Source organism: Aricia agestis, chromosome 18 (genome assembly GCF_905147365.1).
Source record: "Aricia agestis chromosome 18, ilAriAges1.1, whole genome shotgun sequence".
NCBI classification, from domain to species: domain Eukaryota; kingdom Metazoa; phylum Arthropoda; class Insecta; order Lepidoptera; family Lycaenidae; genus Aricia; species Aricia agestis.
The window spans coordinates 5128371-5149893 of NC_056423.1; the positions used below are offsets into that span (position 1 = coordinate 5128371).

A 21523-nucleotide genomic window follows, 5' to 3' on the forward strand; every position below is an offset into this window, starting at 1 on the left:
TACGAGTATAACTAACTTTAATTGGTACATTATTATCATTAAATTAACATGATAAAATGATGTTAGCCATGTTAAGGTATTTATGAACTACGTGATACTTTTTTTGTGATTTTTAGATTTTGCTCGATAAATTACGTTTGGAGAAGACGCGGTCTTAGAAAATTATGCCAAGCCTCTTCTTCAAATGAGATTGATGAAAATTGGTGTCCTATTTGCCTTACATAATTTATGAACAACCAAAGACGTTTTGTCAATAATTTAGAATTTAAATCTTAAAACTCTATCGTTCTCTAACAAACCATCAAAGTTATTTAACGCAGTTATAAATGCCGTCAAGTCACGGGCACTTGCCTCAATGGAGTACGCATGTTGAATAGATATGACTGTCAGGTGACTTGTTCCTTTTGTCGGTTTTTTGCGGTCCGATCATTGATACATCGAGTTTTTTGATGCTTAAATGTTTCATTCTTGCGCATTGAGTCATTTTGCTTTTATACCTTTTATGTCATTTTTCTTTTTAAAACGACATGGTCTACTGTATATCATTTATAATACGATGGTTAAGAAAGTTAATGTGAAATTAACGAGAATTTTGCTTTTGTTACAGGTAAGGCGACAATATGAACTTCGGAATTCTGAATTACGTACTGATTGTCGAGTCTTACACGTCAGATGATGGACAAACGCAGGTGATCAGGGATGATAATCGCTTTAACACATCAATCCCCAAGCGGCACCCGGGTGCCGCATAACAATTGAAAATCTATTGTGTCTGCGATTCCCACGATCGAGGTATTGCCAATAATCGACGGCGATAGAGCAATTACTATACTCAGTCTACTGTATTGATTATAGACTATAAAGTATATACTAATATATTTTTATCACGTACGTAATGATAGCAATGGATAGTAGATACCTGTTGACACACAGATGTTATCTGGTTTCTATCGCTGATACGACAAACATCACCAAGTAGGGATTGGGTAATTGCTCTGGAGAAAATGATTTCTATCTTGAGATCCATGTGTGAACTTCTAAGTGTGCCATCTTTTCTAAGTTGGATAATGTGATGCAAACTTACAATTAGAGAGATTTTTTTTATTTATTTATTTAAATCAGGCTACGTAGGCCCATACAATATATAACTTAATCTTAATAACTACACTTTATCACGAATTAACGGCGACGTGACGCTCGCTTCATTAATGATTACGTTTGTTTAATAGAGTTTTTGGTTAACTCTATACATTTCTGTCAAATCCTTTATTAAAAATTAATTGAGATAATTATTACTTATTAAAGCTCTCTGATTGTAGCTGTTATAAAGCTTAAACTTAGTCCTTAAAACTATCATGTTTTGCGAATTATGTCTTTACCAATAATCTCTATTTCCCAAGCTACACATGACATCACACACACACACACACACACACACACACACACACACACACACACACACACACACACACACGAGTAAAACTACACATAAACCTAATTGAAAAACCGCCTTTACTTTGCCGTTGGTAGAACTCTATCTCTTTACTTGATACTAGATGACGCCCGCAAATCCCTTGCGCCAAAATTAGTTTATCGCGCGGGAACCGTACATGTTTTCGAGATAAAAAGTATCCTATGTCCTTTCCAGGGACTCAAAGTATCTCTGTACCAAATTTCAGCCCAATCGGTTAAGCCGTTTAGGCGTGAAGAGGTAACAGTTAGACAGACAGACAGACACACTTTCGCATTTATAATATTAGTATGGAAAGTATGGAATATGGATTATGAGTCTGCAAACAAGATAGTGAATATTTTTGCTCTATTTTATAATTACTAGAGATCGCCTAATGGTCGAAATTCGAGTAGTTTAGTTTCAACGACATTAGGACTACTACCTATATTTTGTAAAAAAATATTGACTTTATCATATTTTTTTCAACTCTTGTCTCTGGGACTCAGTTGATTTCAGACTGGCCGTGTAATACATTGCCTAATAGTATATAAAAAAACTATAATCCATTTTCAATTTGTCACCTTGTTGTCAACAGACATCAACCGTAAATAAAAGAGTATTCGTATATAATTCGTATGTGGCGTGTCACTCAAAAATCTGTCAATTTTCCTAGTGTGTGTGTTGTAGTGTGTGTAATGTTTTATTTGTTAAAAAAATGTATAATAAAAGCATAATTTCAAAATAATATTAGCTCGATACACTCCTTCACCATATAAACTATAACTGTGCTAAATTTATTTCACCTACGTTTCCCCATTTTTCGTCAAAAGGGATACAAACTTTTTGGCTCACGTATTAATATACAGGGTGTAACAAAAATAAGTGATAATACTTTAGGGTGTGTACGTGTTCCTTGTAGAGAGTTCACTGTGAAAGTAGCAGCGCTGAAAGACCAAAAAATTTTTTCACTTTTGTATGGGCAAAAGTGAAAATTTTTTTTTGACTTTCAGCGCTGCTACTTTCACAGTGAACTCTCTACAAGGAACACGTACACACCCTAAAGTATTATCACTTACTTTTGTTACACCCTGTATAGATTAGTTCTGAAATTCCAGAAATATATTAACTTTATTCTCGTTACAGCCAATAGTTCTGTAATTCCAGAAACATATTATTACCTTTATTCTCGTTACAACCAATAAAGTTTTGTATAGTAGCACAGTTACATTTGCATAAAGAAGCTATAAGTTTGGTAACGAACTAATTTCGAATTCGACAGGTGTTGTCGCGTGCCACACAGCTATTGAGTTGTCGAAACCACAGTAAAGAACAGTACAGTAAAGTAACTCTGGTGTTTGAAATGAAATTGGCACTTATGACAGAATAGTGAGGAGCCAAAATAAAACAGGGACAAGCAGAGATAAAACAATTTCTATTACATTATATTTTATTGCAACATGAATTGTCCAATCAATGACATCGAAAATTTATTAGATTTTTTTATCCTGAAATCGGACAGAATCAACCAAGAAACAAAGCAGTTATAATGTTGCATTAAAAAAGTAGATCCTGGTTTCTGATTTATGCGAGTGTAACGTGATAATACATTTTAGTTTTTACTGTCTAAAGTATGTGTGCGTGCACCGATTAAATAACCTACAATTATTGTAACCAAGTGTGATAATAGTCTACTGTATATGTTTACATTCTGCGGTTGTTGACTGCCGAAGCGAAATACCTCAACTGGTAAAGGTTTAACTTCAATATTTAAGTCATCATCAACAACTACCATCATTACTAACGTAAAATCTTCGTTGTTCGAGCGATAAAGAATCATTTTGTGGTTTGCATGGTTACCGTTGCTTCAGTTATATAGAACTTTTTATCAACTACATATTAACGAGAAAATGAGACAGGATTTTAACGGATGCCCAATCCCCTACCCTCCCCTATTCCCTTCCCTTCTCATCCCTACCCTCCCCTATTACCCTATTCCCTCTTAAAAAGGCCATGCTTCGGCACGAATACGAATTTCTCATAGAAAACCGGCGTGAAACAGCGCTTGCGCTGTGTTTCGCCGAATGAGTGAGTTTACCGGAGGCCCAATCCCCTACCCTATTCCCTTCCCTACCTTCCCCTATTCCCTTCCCATCCCTACCATCCCCTATTACCCTATTCCCTCTTAAAAGGCCGGCAAGGCAGCTCTTCTGATGCTGCGAGTGTCCATGGGCGACGGAAGTTGCTTTCCATCAGGTGACCCGTTTGCTCGTTTGCCCACTTATTTCATAAAAAAAGGGTTATTTAAGAACTGTAAGTACTCAATTAAAGTTTTTAAAGTTGTGAATTAGATAATAATTTTGTGCAATAACAGTGAACCCTTTATACGAACCAGTAAATTATTTCATAAATTTAACTTCCTGCAGTTAAGTCTTTAGTGTTTTATTGCTTAATTGGTTAGATCGCTAGTTAGTAGGTGTTAGTTAGTTTATACATTTACTTCGCAGTCAAACCTGTTGCTAGGAGTTAGAGCCGTGTTTATTTCCTATTGCAGTTTCATTGCTGTTGCATTTGTACTTCTATTTTGTATTTTTTTTTATGAAATAAGTGTCGCCCATGGACACTCGCAGCATCAGAGGAGCTGCAGGTGCGTTGCCGGCCTTTTAAGAGGGAATAGGGTAATAGGGGAGGGTAGGGGAAGGGAGGGTAGAGAAGGGTATTAGGGTAGGGGATAGGGCCTCCGGTAAACTCACTCACTCGGCGAAACACAGCGCTAGCGCTGTTTCACGCCCGTTTTTTGTGAGAACGTGGTATCTCTCCGGTCGAGCCGGCCCATTCGTGCCGAAGCATGGCTCTCCCACGTATAATTTAGTCTGTTTTTATTAATTTTCATCTAAATGTTAATAAAACACAGTATGGGATGCTGCTAAAGGTGAATGGATGATAATAATATTTTAATATTTTTACCGATACTCAGAACTAGACAGTGCGCAAACAAAATTTCATCAAAATCGGTACAGTCGTTTCGCAGGAGTTTGGCAACCAACACCGCGAAACGAAAATTTTATTTGCTAGCCGACAGACGTTTTCCTGCAGCACCGTCTGCCGAGCTGATAGAGAATCTAACTAAACCATCTAGGGCGCTACCCAAATACAAAAATATCATTAAAATCGGCCCAGCCATTTATAAAATGAAGCCTACCAACAAACAAAATCAAAGGATAAATGTTTCGATTGACACAGAGTTGGACATAATCCTAATCCAATATGTAAAATAACGTATTCTGTTACATTTATAATATGTAGGGTAATACCGATTAATTATGTATCCTATTTTACTTAATAAGCCTATTTAATTTTGTTTTGGGCAGTGTAAATAATAGAGAAAATAATTAGTAAAATATTATAGGAAACATGGAAAGAAAATCTTATATCTTATGCTTTAAATCAGGCAGTTTCTAGAGGTTTTAAGGAAAAAAATCGAGTAGTTTTATCATATTTTGAAAAACCACAGATTTCCTCTGTATGTTTTTTTGGTCAACTTAAGCACTGTAACTAGTAAGCATTGTAACTTGTAAGTAATATTTAGGTAATTAGAACCTGTATCTAAAACTCTTTAGATAGATTTCAATGTAAACTGCATGCTAAATAATTGTTATTCAACTCCCGTTCTCTACATAGTATCTAGAGACATGAGTCCCTTAAGACATACTGTAATTACTAATTAATGTTGTCCCTGCTGAGAATTCGCCACTACTATCACAGTATACAGTTAAGTATATTATTATAATTATAGCTCCTATACCGGTTTCGGTGACGGTGGCCCGTTTCATTGAAACCAGGCCAGCTACGCAGGAGTAATTTTATAGTGCCCAAGTGTGTGCGCACTACACAAGAGCAATCTCTATTCCTTTTCTCTCATAACCCAGTGGGACGGAAGACCGACACGACCGGCGAGAGATCAGGCGCAGGACCGACTTTTTACATGCCCATCCGACGCATGGATCATCTTACTTGTCAGACAATCAGGTGATTAGCCTGCATTGTCTTAACCAAACTTGGAAATAACATATTTCCGGGAATCGAACCCATGACCTCCGAGTCAAGAGCCGCGATCTATACCACTAGACCATGGAGGTCTAGTGGTATAGAGCGCGGCTAAAATATATTATAATAATACAGTAGTCAGTATACTTACTTACTAGACCGCCATTGGACGCACACAATTAGCACCGTAAGTTTTATATAACCTTAGAGGGCAGCAAGTATAGAATAGTGATAATAAGAAAGGGATTCTAGATGTGGCAGAAACCCACTTTTCGTTTATGAAATCTTGGCCGCGATTCACGAATTGTAATTTGACTCGGATTCGGAAACTTCACCGCGCGACATTCAATAAACGCTCGTCGCGCCAATGACCCCACGCAAAGTTTCCGAATCCGAATCGAACGGACATCGTGAATCAGCCCGCTGAAGTCAAAACTTCTCTGGCGCTACATTGCTTGAATTTTTTTTCACGAACACGGCTGAGCTATGCCGAACTAGAACTCTACTTTTGCCTACACCTTAACACCAACAACATAAGGATTAGAATTGGAAGAAGCACCTGCGTAACGGCGTAACAAGCTAAACGCATGCTCATTTGGTATTCATAATTAGAGGTACCTAACTAACCGTAACCAATAAACAAGTTCGCGTGCGGGAACCCCAATTCGGTTTGACTACTGCTGGTAATATTTTACTATGACGTTTATGGAGTTCCGTGGATACCTGTCTGTGAAAGGTTCTGTACGTACTAGGAGACAACAGTAAAGCCCATAATGCACCTGTAATTCCTGTGGTGATAAAAAGTGTGATTGTTTGTCTGTCTATTACCTCTTCACGCTTAAGCTGCTAAACCAATTGTGCTGAAATTTTGTATGGAGATACTTTGGGTCCCGAAAAAAAAACAAAGGATACTCTTTATGCCGGAAAAATATACAGTTCCCGTCACCCGTGTGCTAAACGAATTTCAGCGCTCTCCGATTTTCAGCAGCTGCTATAGCCAGTATTTTGTCTATAGGGTCTTGTTACACCTACCGAGTAAAGTGCTGAGACAGTGCTCGGCCAATCAAACTGTCTGTTTCACAGAAACAAATCAAGATAGAACGGCGACGCGCGTCCGTTGCTAAGAAATTGCTCGTGTCAGTTTTTGCTTTGCTTTTAGTTAGAACAAATAACTTACCCGTGGCAAGTAATACCTGCATTCAAATGCAGGTATTTCTTGCCACGGGTAAGTTAGTTTTGACCGATTCACTTTCGTACTTCTGCTTTTACAATTAGACACTGCACAATGAGGCATTTTTGCACAACCACTCCGGTGTAATCAAGTCGAGACGTGCGCGCTGACTGAATGAACGTTCAACTAATCTTGCACGACAGAGCAAGATTGCAACACGCGTACTCCACCCGCTTATCTATCTTGATTTATTTCTGTGGTCTGTTTGCACTGTCTCGCCACTCTTAATAGGTAGGTTCATCAGGCCCATAGGTACCACCGTACTATAGGATAGAGTATAGACCATGATAGGATTGGCAGACATTTTTGGTGGAAGTCCGGTCCCTCGTGAGGTAGACGGGCCGACCGCGCAGGGTGTCCTGTGTTAGACAGATCCAGGACATCCCTCCGCATACGGCTGAAGGCAAACCGTAGGTGGTTTAAGGAGGTAAGAGTCCCACATACCCCCGGGGTGCTTCAGCTTAACTGAGCCACTTTCCCAACCCGGGGCACCCAAAAAAAGGATTAGCAGACATTCAGGAAGGCAAAACAAGTAAAACTACCGTACAGTATATTTCTTCGATATCATGTAGCGGGGCTAAAACGGTCACATTTAGCAATTCCTCTCAATCAATTCAACAAATGAATTGTCAAAACTGTCAAACTGACAAATGTCAAATTAGTACAAATTACTAGACATGAATTGCAAGCGGAGTTGCATTTTGCGATTTAAAAAAATTAATCATATTATGATTCATAACATGATTCTCCAAAGCGACCATTTTAGCCCCGCTGGTCTTAATTCTAGTACCCTGATTCTAAAACCCCAGACAATTTTTTTATAAGTTTGACGTGTCTGTATGTCTGTCTGTGTGTGTGTCTGTCAGTGGCATCGTAGCATCCATACGGGTGTTCCGATTTTGATTAAGTTTTTTGTTTTGTTTGAAAGCTGACATGATCTTTGTGTTCTTTAGGTACAATTAACCACCATTAATTCTTAATTTTACCACACTTTATCGTATATTATTCCGCGTAGTGCGTACACACCTCAGCAGTAAGCAGTAATATGAAAACGTGTTAATTTTCAGGTCAACGTATCTAATACTGGGTGGTACTACTGAGTTCTAACTTCTAAGTGGGACTTGCCACTCGGTATAATCTATAAATTGCCTTAGATACGCCTAAGCCGGGATTTATAATAATTGTCGCAAGCAATTTCATTTTAATTACCATTTAAGTTAATCACTGATTCTAATAGCTATAATCTCGGTTTTCTAGTGTTCATCATCATCATCATTACTTTGATTCATGCCTCTAAAGATATGACTTCAAAGGTTGAGCATGAATTCCTGATAGTAGACGTTTGCGTTATCGTTGTGTTATCTTATATGAATAAATAATTTATTTTATGTAATGGTGGATTTACACGGGTGACTAAAGCTGCACGATTTTCGCCGCACGGCGAAAATCGACCGTCTAAATGGCAATTCGACTACACCGCATGCGGCTAAAGCCGCCAGCCCCAAAGTCGTGCGGCCAATGACCGCATGCGGCTGGTGACTAAAATCGACCAGTCAAATGCAAACGCTCAGTCGCAAGCGATCGCTTGATCTCGGGCGGCACATGCGATTTTTGTAGAATGTGTAAACCCCATTTACGGCGATTCGGCTTGGACAGGCAATTCGACTGGTGACTTGCCGCGCGACTAAAATCGACCCGTTAGTCACCCGTGTAAATCGAGCCTAAGAAAAAAATGCGTGCGACTATAACAAGCGACTTTCGAGGCATTAGAATAGGCCCCAGCTTTTGAACCCTTGTTCTATTTAGCTGTGTAGTTTCCTATGCAACTAGAAAATTGTATTTTCATCATTCACATAAAATGTCAAACGTAGACTACATAATATTACGTTTAGCTATCGTATATTATGAGATGTTTTTTTGGTAACTAAAACAGACTTAACTGAACATAATACTTACTAATTGAAAAAGCTGCAACGACATAATAATATGTCTAAAATGTTCAAAATAAGGGTTCACATTTATGTAGTTATGTGCAAAATTGGTCTTGGTATTGCTTTTTTGCAAGACCAAGGCCTATTTTTTTAATTGTCTTGCAAAAAAAAAAGACCAAGATCAATTTTGCTCATCCCGACATTTTTGTTGCGAATTTTATTTTATGGCTATGAAAAATACCACCAATGCAATATCGTGATGGTACTTTCGACAATCAGCTTTCTCTACCACTTCCACGTAAAATGAGATATCTAATTAAAGAAATGCAATTAAAATGTAAAGGTTAAGAAACAAAAAAAAAAGTCAAGAGTCACGACATACTTTAAAATGTAATTTGCGATTATCGAAACATAAAACTAACCATTAATGTTTTGTATGTACGGAATACGGATGATTGATCCGGTTTAGAAATGAACCTTATCATCGGTTATTAAGGTCGAATGTGCTACAACGGAGTCCGGATCTGAAAATTAGGGTTAACTAGATGACGCCCGCAACGCTGTTGCACCAAATCTCGTTTATCGCGTGAGAACTGTACATTTTTTCGGGGTAAAAAGTAGCCTATCCTTTCCCGAGACTCAAAGTATCTTCTCCATACGAAATTTCAGCAAAATCGGTCCAGCGGTTGGGGCGTGAAGAGGTAACAGACAGACACACTTTCGCATTTATAATATTACGAGCTTTTGCCCGCGGCTTCGCTCGCGTTAAGAAGTATTATTATATTATATATATTTTTTTTTTTATGAAATAAGGGGGCAAACGAGCTAACGGGTCACCTGATGGAAAGCAACTTCCGTCGCCCATGGACACTCGCAGCATCAGAAGAGCTGCAAGTGCGTTGCCGGCCTTTTAAGAGGGAATAGGGTAATAGGGGAGGGTAGGGAAGGGAAGGGAATAGTTGAGGGTAGGGAAGGGAATAGGGTAGGGGTTAGGGGATTGGGCCTCCGGTAAACTCACTCACTCGGCGAAACACAGCGCAAGCGCTGCTTCACGCCGGTTTTCTGTCGGAACGTGGTATTTATCCGGTCGAGCCGGCCCATTCGTGCCGAAGCATGGCTCTCCCACGTATAAAATATACAAACTTTCATCCCCTATTTTATTCCCTTGGGGGTAGAATTGATCAAAATCCTTTCTTAGCTGATGCCAGCGTCATAACATCTATATTAGTAGTATGGATTTAGGTTGTTGTTGGAACTTGGAAAACATTGCGAACAGACAGTATTAACCCCCTATGAAAAAAAAAAGTGGATTAACTTATTACGGCAATTAGAAAGGTATTTATTTAAAAATCAATGAGAAAAGTAACAATTTTTGTTGCTAATTAATAATTATTATTATCTGTCTGAAGTTTAGAGTGGGAGAGCCATGCTTCGGCACGAATGGGTCGGCTCGACCGGAGAAATACCACGTTCTCACAGAAAACCGGCGTGAAACAGCGCTAGCGATGTGTTTCGCCGAGTGAGTGAGTTTACCGGAGGCCCAATCCCCTACCCTATTCCCTTCCCTACCCTCCCCAATTCCCTTCCCATCCCTACCCTCCCCTATTACCCTATTCCCTCTTAAAAGGCCGGCAACGCACCTGCAGCTCTTCTGATGCTACGAGTGTCCATGGGCGATGGAAGTTGCTTTCCATCAGGTGACCCGTTTGCTCGTTTGCCCCCTTATTTCATTGGTGCATTGACATTAAATCAGATGTTCATCAGTAAGTCGAGACCGAAATTTATTTTTAAACGAACGAACGGACCGCGGTGACCGCGGTCCGCCATTTGGTGACCCCTGATCTATAGTGTGTCTGTTTGTCTGTACTCTGTATATTGTGTGTGTTTGTCCATGGCATCATAGCCTCCAAAGAGTGGTCTTAGCCCTAGTTCCACATCATCAGATAGCTGATACTCAAAAACTTCGGTGGTTTTTAAAATTCCATTAGAGCCATTCGAATTTGGAACAGGCAGCCCGACGCCACGCTACTGTTTAGTGCATTTAAATCTTCTTGTGTAGCAAATAAAGTTCAGTTTTGAATAGCACATTTGAAAATGCATCGCATCGACGCGTTACGTTGAATTGTGACAAAGGTCTTCACTTTCCTTTAGTAAAAGTGTGTTCATTCTAAATAATCTCTAAAGCTTTGTTTACTAACTGTAAACAGCCCCTTATTATCTTAAACTATATCGTAGAAAGTGTGAAAAGACCCTTTGTTTGAGTATTTCATTCGAAACTTTATTGCCTTGGAATAAAGACTTTGAAAAGATGAATCATCATCACAATCAGCAATGTTGCAAGTTTGTTCTGCTAGTTAGCACTTTCTTTGAACCAAACATTGTTCTTATTAGTAATAATAGCTCCCACACCGGTTTCGGTGACGGTGGCCGGTTTCATTGAAACTAGGCCAGCTACGCAGGAGTAATTTTATAGTGCCCAAGTGTGTGCGCAGTACACAAGAGCACTCTCTATTCCTTTACTCTCATAAACCCAGTATGACGGAAGACCGACACGACCGGCGAGAGATCAGGCGCAGGACCGACTTTTTACATGCCCATCCGATGCATGGATCATCTTACTTGTCAGACAATCAGGTGATCAGCCTGCATTGTCCTAACCAAACTTGGAAATAACATGTTTTCAACGCGGGAATCGAACCCACGACCTCCGAGTCAAGAGCCGCGCTCTATACCACTAGACCACGGAGGCGTTCTTATCAGTAGGACGAAGTGTACACATCGGGTCACACCTTTAAAATTTATAAATCATTCAAAAGTTATGTCTTATTTAGTGTGAGCCTTTTTTGATAACAAATTTTCGTTAATTTTGTTAAACTAAAAGCTACATACATAATATTATGTATCAGATAACGGCCGATATTACGAGGTTTATCGCCTGGGAATAGGTGATTTTTCCGGGATAAAAAGCATCCTATTTTCTTTTCCGGGACTGAAAGTATCTCTATTCTCTATGCCAATTGCCAAAGATATTTAAATTACATAATATAATTTTAGAAATGTGTAAAGAGTTGATTGTAATAAAAGGTTAAATAAGTTAGAAACTTTTATTTAAATTTTAAACGTAAATACTAAATAACTTCACCACTGTGAGTGGTGACTGGTGACAAATAAACTAACGGAACGAAAGGCATCCTCGGCCTTTTTAATTTACTGAAAACCATTCTTAATCAGTTCGGCGACCATGCCCTGCTTATTGGAACATGGATACATAACCAAGTTGCAGAGATGTTCTTAACACTAAGTAAAAATCGAAAATATAATATGGGTTTTGAAATAAGGCACTGCATCATTTCACTTAGCGACGCGTTATTACTTGGAGTAAGGCTGCGTTTCCACCAGAGATGTGTTGCAACTTGCAAGGAATGTGTTTTTGAGAACCAATAGAATCGCTTCATTATGACGTGAGCTCGCCGATGCGATGCTATTGGATCTTAAAAACACATTTTTATACGTTGGAGAGCCATGCTTCGGCACGAATGGGCCGGCTCGACCGGAGAAATACCACGTTCTCACAGAAAACCGGCGTGAAACAGCGCATGCGCTGTGTTTCGCCGAGTGAGTGAGTTTACCGGAGGCCCAATCCTGTACCCTATTCCCTTCCCTACCCTCCCCTATTCCCTTTCCTTCCCATCCCTACCCTCCCCTATTACCCTATTCCCTCTTAAAAGGACGGCAACGTACCTGCAGCTCTTCTGATGTTGCGAGTGTCCATGGGCGACGGAAGTTGCTTTCCATCTGGTGACCCGTTTGCTCGATTGCCCCCTTATTTCATAAAAAAAAGAACATTCCTCGCAAGTCGCAACACATCTCTGGTGGAAACGCAGCCTTATGGCCGGTTTACATCATTCTCAATACAGTAATCAAATGCAACACTGAATTTCTAATGGAAAAAATACAGTAAACTGGTCATTATGTAATTTTTAAATTCTTAGATTTGCTCTCAAATTTATAATGCAACTTGTCTGACCACCCAATTTATTTCTTAATATTTTCTAAAAATAACCTTGTTATTTATTGTTATCAAATTCACCATTATCAGCTCGATAAAGGAGTAGACTTATTTCGTGTTGTAATCTGTTCCTCGTACTTACTGTGTTCGAGCGAAACTTGCTGGCTATGAAATTGGCATACAGCTGATTCTCATCCAACGACGGGACATCGTGGTCTCCTGCGGCCGATGCGAAGGAACGGACCGACGAACTCGTCCGTCGATTTGGCACGCTCATCTTCTTTATCTTCACCGGCGGAGAGTCGAAAATCGAGTGGCTCAATGTGTCTTCATCGTTTGTCGTGTCAGGCTTATCGCTCAGTGGATTAACTGGGTCATCTTTGCAGACCACCATCACATATGGCTCGTCATCCTCGTCGACTTCGCTGTTTGAGTCATCATTTTGTTCGATAGTATCATTAGTGTCATCCTCTTTTTCCGAATTTGTATCCGGTATTTCCTAAAATTAAAAAGGTATTAAGTTAAGAAAATAAAATTGTTCGATTAATCGATTTCGATGTTACAACACTACTCTCCAACCGTCTTACGGTTTTTCGGTCAGCACGAGAATCTGACGCGAGTTTCACAGTTTTTACCCATCCCACAAAAGTGCTCAACGCCGCTAAAGAAGTTTTCACTTCAAAAATAATAAAAATAGGCTCTGATGTAATAATATTATCGTCATGAAGAATTGTGGGATTTTAAATCGCTTTAGTTTTAACAAAAAAGCTTTGTCAAAATCGTCCCACCCGTTTGAATCATACATATAATATTGTTCCTTCTTGTTCTTATATTGTGTAAAACAAACTTACGATACTTCTGTTCTGTTCAATGATGTTCTGTTTAATTTTGTTCCTCTGTTCTTCTTCTGGTGAAGTTCTTTTAAGTGAAAATTTTCTATTGTGAAGAAACGACATAAGTTCATACCCGTACCACGTTGGCTGCCATGCTTCATTGGCACATGTAACAAAAGAAATTCCACAATTAAAAAGTATTAAAGCCAGTGTTTTTCAACACGAGTCACGACACCCTGGGGGTTCGCGAACCTTCTATAAGGAAGTCACCAGAGGTCACGCTTTTTTGGAATAAAATAGTTCACTCATGGTTTAATATCTATACAGGGTGTAACAAAAATTAGTGATAATACTTTAGGGTGTGTACGTGTTCCTTGTAGAGAGTTCACTGTGAAAGTAGCAGCGCTGAAAGACCAAAATATGGGGAAACTCGTGACGGTCGGGCCCTTGCTCATACAAAAGTGAAAAAAAATTTTCGTCTTTCAGCGCTGCCACTTTCACAGTGAACTCTCTACACGTACACACCCTAAAGTATTATCACTTATTTTTGTTACACTGTATATATATCTTCTTATATATAAAAATGGATTTTCAAATGTGTTAGTCGCGCTAAAACTCGAAAACGGCTGAACGGATTGGGCTGATTTTAGTCTTAAAATATTCGTAGAAGTCCAGGGAAGGTTTTAAAGTGATACGAAGTTCACCGGGACAGCTAGTCTTATATATAAAAATGGATTTTCAAATGTGTTAGTCGCGCTAAAACTCGAAAACGCCTGAACGGATTGGGCTGATTTTAGTCTTCAAAATATTCGTAGAAGTCCAGGGAAGGTTTTAAAGTGACCTGTGACACGAAATTCACCGGGACAGCTAGTAATATATATAAATGGATTTCCAATTGTGTTAGTAACGCTATAACTCGATAACGGCTGAACCGATTCTGCTAATTTTAGTCTTAAAATAATCCTTGAAGTCTAGGGAAGGTTTTAAGTGACACAAAGTTCACAGGGACAGCTAGTAATATTATCACTACCAGTGCAGACCTACCAGTCACCACTACTATGTGATTTGCTTATCGCGCGGTTTATGTTCTTCCCTGGGACTCAAAGTACCTATCTTCATTCCAATTAATGTCATGAAACACGGTGAAGCGGTTGAAACGTGAAGAGGTAACAGACAGACAGACACACGTTTGCATTAATAAAACTAGTATGTATAGGTATATACAGGGTGTAACAAAACTAAGTGATAATACTTTAGGCTGTGTTACATGTATTCCTTGTAGAGAGTTCTCTGTGTAAGTAGCAGAACTGAAAGACCATTTTTTTTTTACTTTTGTATGGGCAAGCGCCTCAACGTTGCGAGTTTCCCCATACAAAAGTGGGAAAAAATTTGGTATTTTTAGCGCTGCTATTCACATTGAATTCTCTACGAGGAATATGTACACACCCTAGAGCAGCGATAGGCAACAGGCGGACCGCGGTCCGTTTGCGGACCGCGAAAGCTCGAATCTCGGACCGCGACCTGTAATGTATTTTATTTTATACCAAGTCACAGAATATATATTAGTAGTACCAACAGAAGTCCAACTCGTGAAACTCATTAAAAAAAATAACAACTCTTGCTGCGATACTATAAAGTTCAAATTACGACCGCGCAGTGCTAGGTGCCTACAATTATATTTGCCTACATGTGCGCTCTCTTTCCATCGCGTAAGAGTTACCCTTTCTGACGAAATCAAGATTGTCACCTCTTAGAAAATAAAATAATCTTCTTTTAATTACTATAGCTACTAATAGCAAACTTTTTTATAGTAATAATCAAATTTTAGTAACCCAACGTATATTTTGTAATAGTTTTATATTCGATTATAGTGTAGGAGCTGGTCAGGATTTTTTTACAACTTAAACATAGTAACTTGTGTTTATTTATGTGTAGTATGCGGTTTGTTTGTAACAAATTGGTTTATTTGCTATGTTTGTGTATTTTTTTATCTTTTTTTGTATTTTAAAGTCTTAAATTACTTTATTGAAATATTTCTTTGCCTTTTTTCAATTGTTCATATTTATCAAATTAATAATGATTCTGTCACAGCGGTTAAATCAGTACGTAGCTATACATGCGACGGTAAAATCTTGCGCGCGCGTCACCGCTCGCTTGTGAGTCCCTTGTGATCTGCCCCTTTAAAGGTTTACTTACAGTTCGATACCTAAAGGCGCGAGTGGGACAGGTCTGACCAAGTATCAATTAATACATAGATAAGGTACCTTTACCATACCTTTATTACTAGGATACCTTTATTAATTAAATTAACATTTTAAAGCTGCATAGGACAAGACGTGTATTTTTTCTGGACCTCGTTAAAATTTTCCCTCAGTATCCAGACCTCACATAAAATTTGTTGTCGACCCCTGCCCTAGAGTATCATCACATAGTTTTGTTACACCCTGTGAATGGCGCTCTCTGGTCATAACTCATAACATCTTCCCCGTTCACAAAACATCGGACAAACAAGATGGCGGCTCAGTCCGTACCGTGACCGTTGCTTAGCAACTAGTAAAAATATTTAATTTAATAAATAGCTTGGAATATGTAAAATACCTTTTTCCCCCATCATTCTCTGCCTCATTTTAATCTTTTCCCGACGCAGTTGACTCAAAAGATTGTCCATTTTGCGTTTTACATCACTTTTGTCACAGTCCATTTTTCTTGCGATGTCCTCCCACGCTATGCTCTTTAGGAATTTATTGTGGTACTGCGAGTGTTCGGGATCCCATAGTAGTTCCTTGTGTAGTGCGGTATGTGTCTATTAGTTTGCAGACTCTCGCTTGCGTCCATTCCATGTTTGTTTGTGACAAGTTCGTTACAAGTACGCGCGACACGGACGAGTGACGGTCACGGACTGAGCGGTGCGCGCGCACGGTGCGGGGGGCTGGCGTGTGCGAAGCGGGGGGAGGTGCGGGGGGGGGCGAGACCGTGACCGCGCGCCGCAGTCCGCAGCTGCGTGTCGTGACTCGTGACTCGTGACATGTGAGTTGTGAGTTGTGACTGGCGTGACTGGGGTTGCCGGACAACCGAACAAAGTTGTACGGGCCGCACTCAGAGGCGTTTAATGATTACTTTACTTATTGGGCTGCGCTGGGACTGAGGGATATTTTTTTAGCGTACATAGGTGCAATTAAAAAGTGATAATAATTTAGGGTATGTATTATAATATTATGTAACCATTATAATTAATAATTGTTAAAATTGTTAGGCACGCTCTGCAATCTTCATGGGTTGATGCATTTTAGCTTGGGAAGTGTCGTTAGATTTTTGTGTAAGTACGTTATTTAGTCGAGCGTATCTATAAACTGTTTTTGTATGAATATTGAAATAACAAAATTACTTTAAAAACACTATCTTCGATTAGGTTCTTTGACTTTGAGTCCCGACTGCACGTGCGGTGAGTCGTGACAAATACGACCTTAGTTCTGTCGGAGTATATTCTGTGGTTCTATCTGCTCTGCCCCCGTAGACAAGTTGCAAAACGCTAACGCTAACGCTGACGCTAGCGCTACAAAATGTATGGATTTGACATTAGTATTCGCTAGCGAAGCGATGACTTATGTCAAATCGCATATATTTTGTAGCGCTAGCGTTAGCGCTTTGCCACTTGTCTACAGGCCCTGATACGAGTTACGACGTCGCGCCGGACGGAAACTTAAAAGCTTCTACAGATTGGGCGAATCCGGTCCAGAAAATAATTTCTGCTTAAAAATTTTAACAATTAAGTTATAATCCTCAATATATTATACAATTTGCATGATAATAAAAGCTTGTCGCGTGATTTGTTAATAATAAACTAGTACAATTTAACTGAGTAAATTAATATTATATTTTTATTTTAAGTAATAAATATTTATTATTTATCAAGTACTGATAGATTGTTAAGTGATTTAGCGACAAGCTTTTATTATCATGCAAATTGTATAATATATTGAGGATTATAACTTAATTGTTAAAATTTTTAAGCAGAAATTATTTTCTTCTTTTTAGACTCTTTAAATAAAAGCTTTTTCTCAAAAAGTTTTTTGTTTATAATTTATTTTTTGCATGACTAAAAAACGACACGACACGACTTGACTATTATTTTTCAATTTACTCTCAATGAGCCCTTTTATTTGATACCCATACTGCAGAAGTGCTTTAAAATAACTATTTCCCTATTTTGGCTAAGCTGCCATATTGGATACAGAATGACATAACATTCGTTTCCGAGTTAGTCTCAGTAAACCTTTTCATTTAATACCCATATTGCAGAAGTGCATTAAAAAATAACTATTCCCGTATCAGCGGCTCACGCTATATTTGATGTAGAATGACGTTACATTCGTTTTTGAGTTACTTTCAATGAGCCCTTTCATTTGATACCCATTTTGCAGGACTGCATAGAAAATTATACATTTCGCCATCTTGGATGGTCGGCCATATTGGATTTAGAGTGATGTCACATACCATACCGTGCATGGTCATCCAAACTAAACGCGTATGCAAAATTTCAGCTCAATCGGTTAAATATATCTACTTCAAAATTAAGTTTAAAAATTCCACCGTAACATACATACTTACATACATACAGAGCAAGTTAAATAAAAGCTTTTAAAATATGATTTCGATGTCGATTAATTTGTATTTTTTTTTTTGACAACGTATATAAACCTTAATCTGTGAGACTTTTTCTTCATATTGTAGTTTAGTTTTTGTACAAATAAAAAAAACTATTCTATTCTAAAGCCCCAATCATTTTAAAAGTAAAGACAGGAGTACGATTCCTTACGACTCGTAAGCAATGTTTAGTATTGCGTTAAATTTAATACAGTAACTATTTCTTTAATTATAGGCAGATATTTGTTTATTTGGCAGACTTAACCCACGTGTCAAATTTGATGGTCCGAGGTGGACCATCAAAACTGTCAAAAGTGTACAGAGTTAAAATAGCTATGAACCAATTTGACAGCTGTCAAAGTCATCCACGCCTGTCAACGCCTAACTTCTCTCTGGACCGGGTCCCTCCTTCTGTAGAAGCTTTTACTTTAGGAAACTGAAGACATTTCAAAGGTGGTCCCACTCCCATGTTAAGGAAATATTTTTGGGATTTTTTTTTTTTATGAAATAAGGGGGCAAACGAGCAAACGGGTCACCTGATGGAAAGCAACTTCCGTCGCCCATGGACACTCGCAGCATCAGAAGAGCTGCAAGTGCGTTGCCGGCCTTTTAAGAGGGAATAGGGTAATAGGGGAGGGTAGGGAAGGGAAGGGAAGGGAAGGGAAGGGAATAGTTGAGGGTAGGTAAGGGAATAGGGTAGGGGTTAGGGGATTGGGCCTCCGGTAAACTCACTCACTCGGCGAAACACAGCGCAAGCGCTGTTTCACGCCGGTTTTCTGTGAGAACGTGGTATTTATCCGGTCGAGCCGGCCCATTCGTGCCGAAGCATGGCTCTCCCACGTATACGGTACAGCATTTTCGTATTTTTTTATCTTTATTCTATGGTATTAAAACTGTGTTATCACAGTCATCGGAACGAAACTCTGATCTCTATATTAGCGAATGATTTGTAAAGAAATGACTTTCACAGATAACACTAACGAGCTGTGAAGATGTTATCGCAAAGAAACCGCCTATGACAAATTGGTACATTGTCTTATGTACAATATAGCGAAAGTATATTGTAGCTAAGTATATAAAATTTACTAGTAGGTTTGTAAGTCGAAGAAACTTTTAATCTGTCCCAGTAAAATTGGAAAAACCGTTAGATTGCAATATTTCTAGGTTTCAGTTTTAGATGTCTAAAATTATTGTTCTCAAGAAGTCGTTATAGAAGTTCAGTCTAACTTTAAAAAATATTTGAAAAATGTTTTACTATTAATTAATGGTGACACATATTTAAACTTGTCTCGTCTGTAAATTGTAATACGTCAAAAGTTCTTAACCACAAAAGTCACAACCGATTTTCATGAAATTAACGGATGTTATTCAATAATCTATTACGTCAAGAGATGCTGATTGACAGGAAAGAAATAAATGCTAGATATGTCTGAATAGGCCCTAAAACTGCTGAACTAATATGATGAGGACGTTCAAAATGTAGTTTCATGTAAGTGTAGATTACTAAATAATCAATATATAAATATAACCACAAAGTTCTACATGAACGATGTTGCAGACAGCAGCTAGTGTTACAGCGAAAGTGAAAAAGATGTATTATATTCTCATCAATCTGTATGGGAATGGTAACGGTGTGTAATGGCCGATTTGTGAATTTGGCCGTAATCAATTTAAAGTGATTGATCGCTGTGTGCTAGAGATAGTTAAATGTTCTAATAGTGATATTTGCACGATCAGTGTTGCGAAAGTTGGAGAGAAAAGAAGATGGGAGGTTGGGCTTGACTTGCAAAATTAAACGTGGCTGAGCAAAGGTTTTATGTGATTTTGATAATGTAGAATTTAAACCAACAGCTTGGACTGAGGCCACGATCAGCTAAAATAATCATATTCGGAAAATCGTTCAGCTTTGGCCACAAGTCACAACGATGACCGCGAAATTGAAAACGAGATATCGATTTAATTACCAAAACAATGTTTGTTTACTATCGTTTTACAAAGGAATCAGAAATATTACAATCTGACGGTATAAATACAATTTTACAGTGACATTTCCTTGCTTAATAACTGTTTTGCATGTAGCTTAATGAAACTAAAAGTATTCAAATTAATAGCAGGTAGCAACTATTCATCCATTAAAATTCTTTGACCAAATCATTTTTTACACCCAACCACAATGACCACGAAGCAACACTTGTAAAGCGCAACGAATTACTGACCGAAAAAATAAAAATATGCGTTCGGTGGAACTGATCCTGCGACCCACTGGGCTCGCTTTACGGATTTTGATCCTTAGTAATTGGTCATAGAGTCCAAAGTCAAAAAGTATCGAATCTGTCGACGACTGTAGTCTGTACTCTGTACGCCTTTGAATTTACTGATGAACAGTAAAAAATACAGCTTTAAGTATTTTCAATGTTACTGCACTTCGATTCTACGTGGATTCTACTATTTTATGTCATAGACATTCCGCGCGACTCCGGCCCCGTAAATGGAAATGCCACGTGAACTGTACATTGTACAATGTTCAGTTCACGTGGCAACGAAAATGTCATTTCTGTCATCTCGTTAAAAAGTTGTCAATATCCTTCCCCGTGTTTTACGCATAAAGTTAATATACCTAGCGGAATAGAGCAACAATCTCGAGCTGTCAAACGAAACCGAAATTGGTTTCATCTGTGTGTAAAAATATGTGTACGTATACACTTATACAAGCATGATTGAACGTGATTTCTATGAGATTAAATTGTCAACGTGCGGCACGTGCCGACTGGACGTCAAAAAAAGAGTGCTGCTGTCATGTATCACACGTCTCTTTTTACCACGCAGTGTTACTGATAGTGACATCTCGCTTGCTCAGGCCTTTGTTTCTCTATTCCGCTAGGTATATTAACTTTATGGTTCTACGATACGATACTATGATATTAGTATAGATTGCGTCATGTGTGTTGATTTCTTCGATCTAGTCCGTTTTCTATGAAACAGCAAAAGCAAAATTATAGCATAACATAATATAGCATTCTCGTATACTTCGGCCGAAGCGTCGCATTGTTTTTTTTTTAAAGACCATTTTGTAGATGTTTGGACACCATAATTTTATACAGAATATAATACCAATTTTAGATTTTAAGTATATTCAAAAGTTTTATGCCTCGATTCGTTTTTGGACTTACAGTACATTATTTCTTCACAGCATTCATTACACAAAATAAGTCCAACCTTTATCAAGTTTTTTACTTGTTGGAATACTTGTCGGTGGATCAGTTGGGATTTTTTGTTCCCAGCACTGGGATCTACGGGAAACGCATTCGTAATTGAACTAAGGATAAAAAGAGATAAGGAATCCTGTTCTACGAATGTAATCAAATGTATGATTATGAG

General features: G+C 38.5%; 2 protein-coding genes across 4 annotated transcripts in view; one reads left to right on the forward strand and one right to left on the reverse strand.

Moving 5' to 3' along the window:
• LOC121735849 overlaps window positions 1–21523 on the forward strand; it is a 274574-nt gene that overhangs the window by 54293 nt on the left and 198758 nt on the right. The gene's annotated exons all lie outside the window — the stretch shown is intronic.
• LOC121735855 lies at window positions 12549–16386 on the reverse strand. Its single transcript, XM_042126819.1, has 3 exons — window positions 16100–16386; window positions 13520–13656; window positions 12549–13167 (listed from the first exon to the last, which is right to left on the reverse strand). The coding sequence occupies exons 1-3, from the start codon at window positions 16200–16202 to the stop codon at window positions 12727–12729; spliced, it is 681 nt and encodes a 226-aa protein (XP_041982753.1). The 5' UTR covers window positions 16203–16386; the 3' UTR covers window positions 12549–12726.

Coding starts and splice junctions, on each gene's coding strand:
- LOC121735855 (XM_042126819.1), bottom strand. CDS start 16,202: ATGGACTGTGACAAAAGTGATGTAAAACGCAAAATGGACAATCTTTTG. Junction 13,657..16,099: donor GAGAATGATGGGGGAAAAAG/GTATTTTACATA, acceptor GTGCCAATGAAG/CATGGCAGCCAACGTGGTAC. Junction 13,168..13,519: donor TTGAACAGAACAGAAGTATC/GTAAGTTTGTTT, acceptor TTTTAATTTTAG/GAAATACCGGATACAAATTC.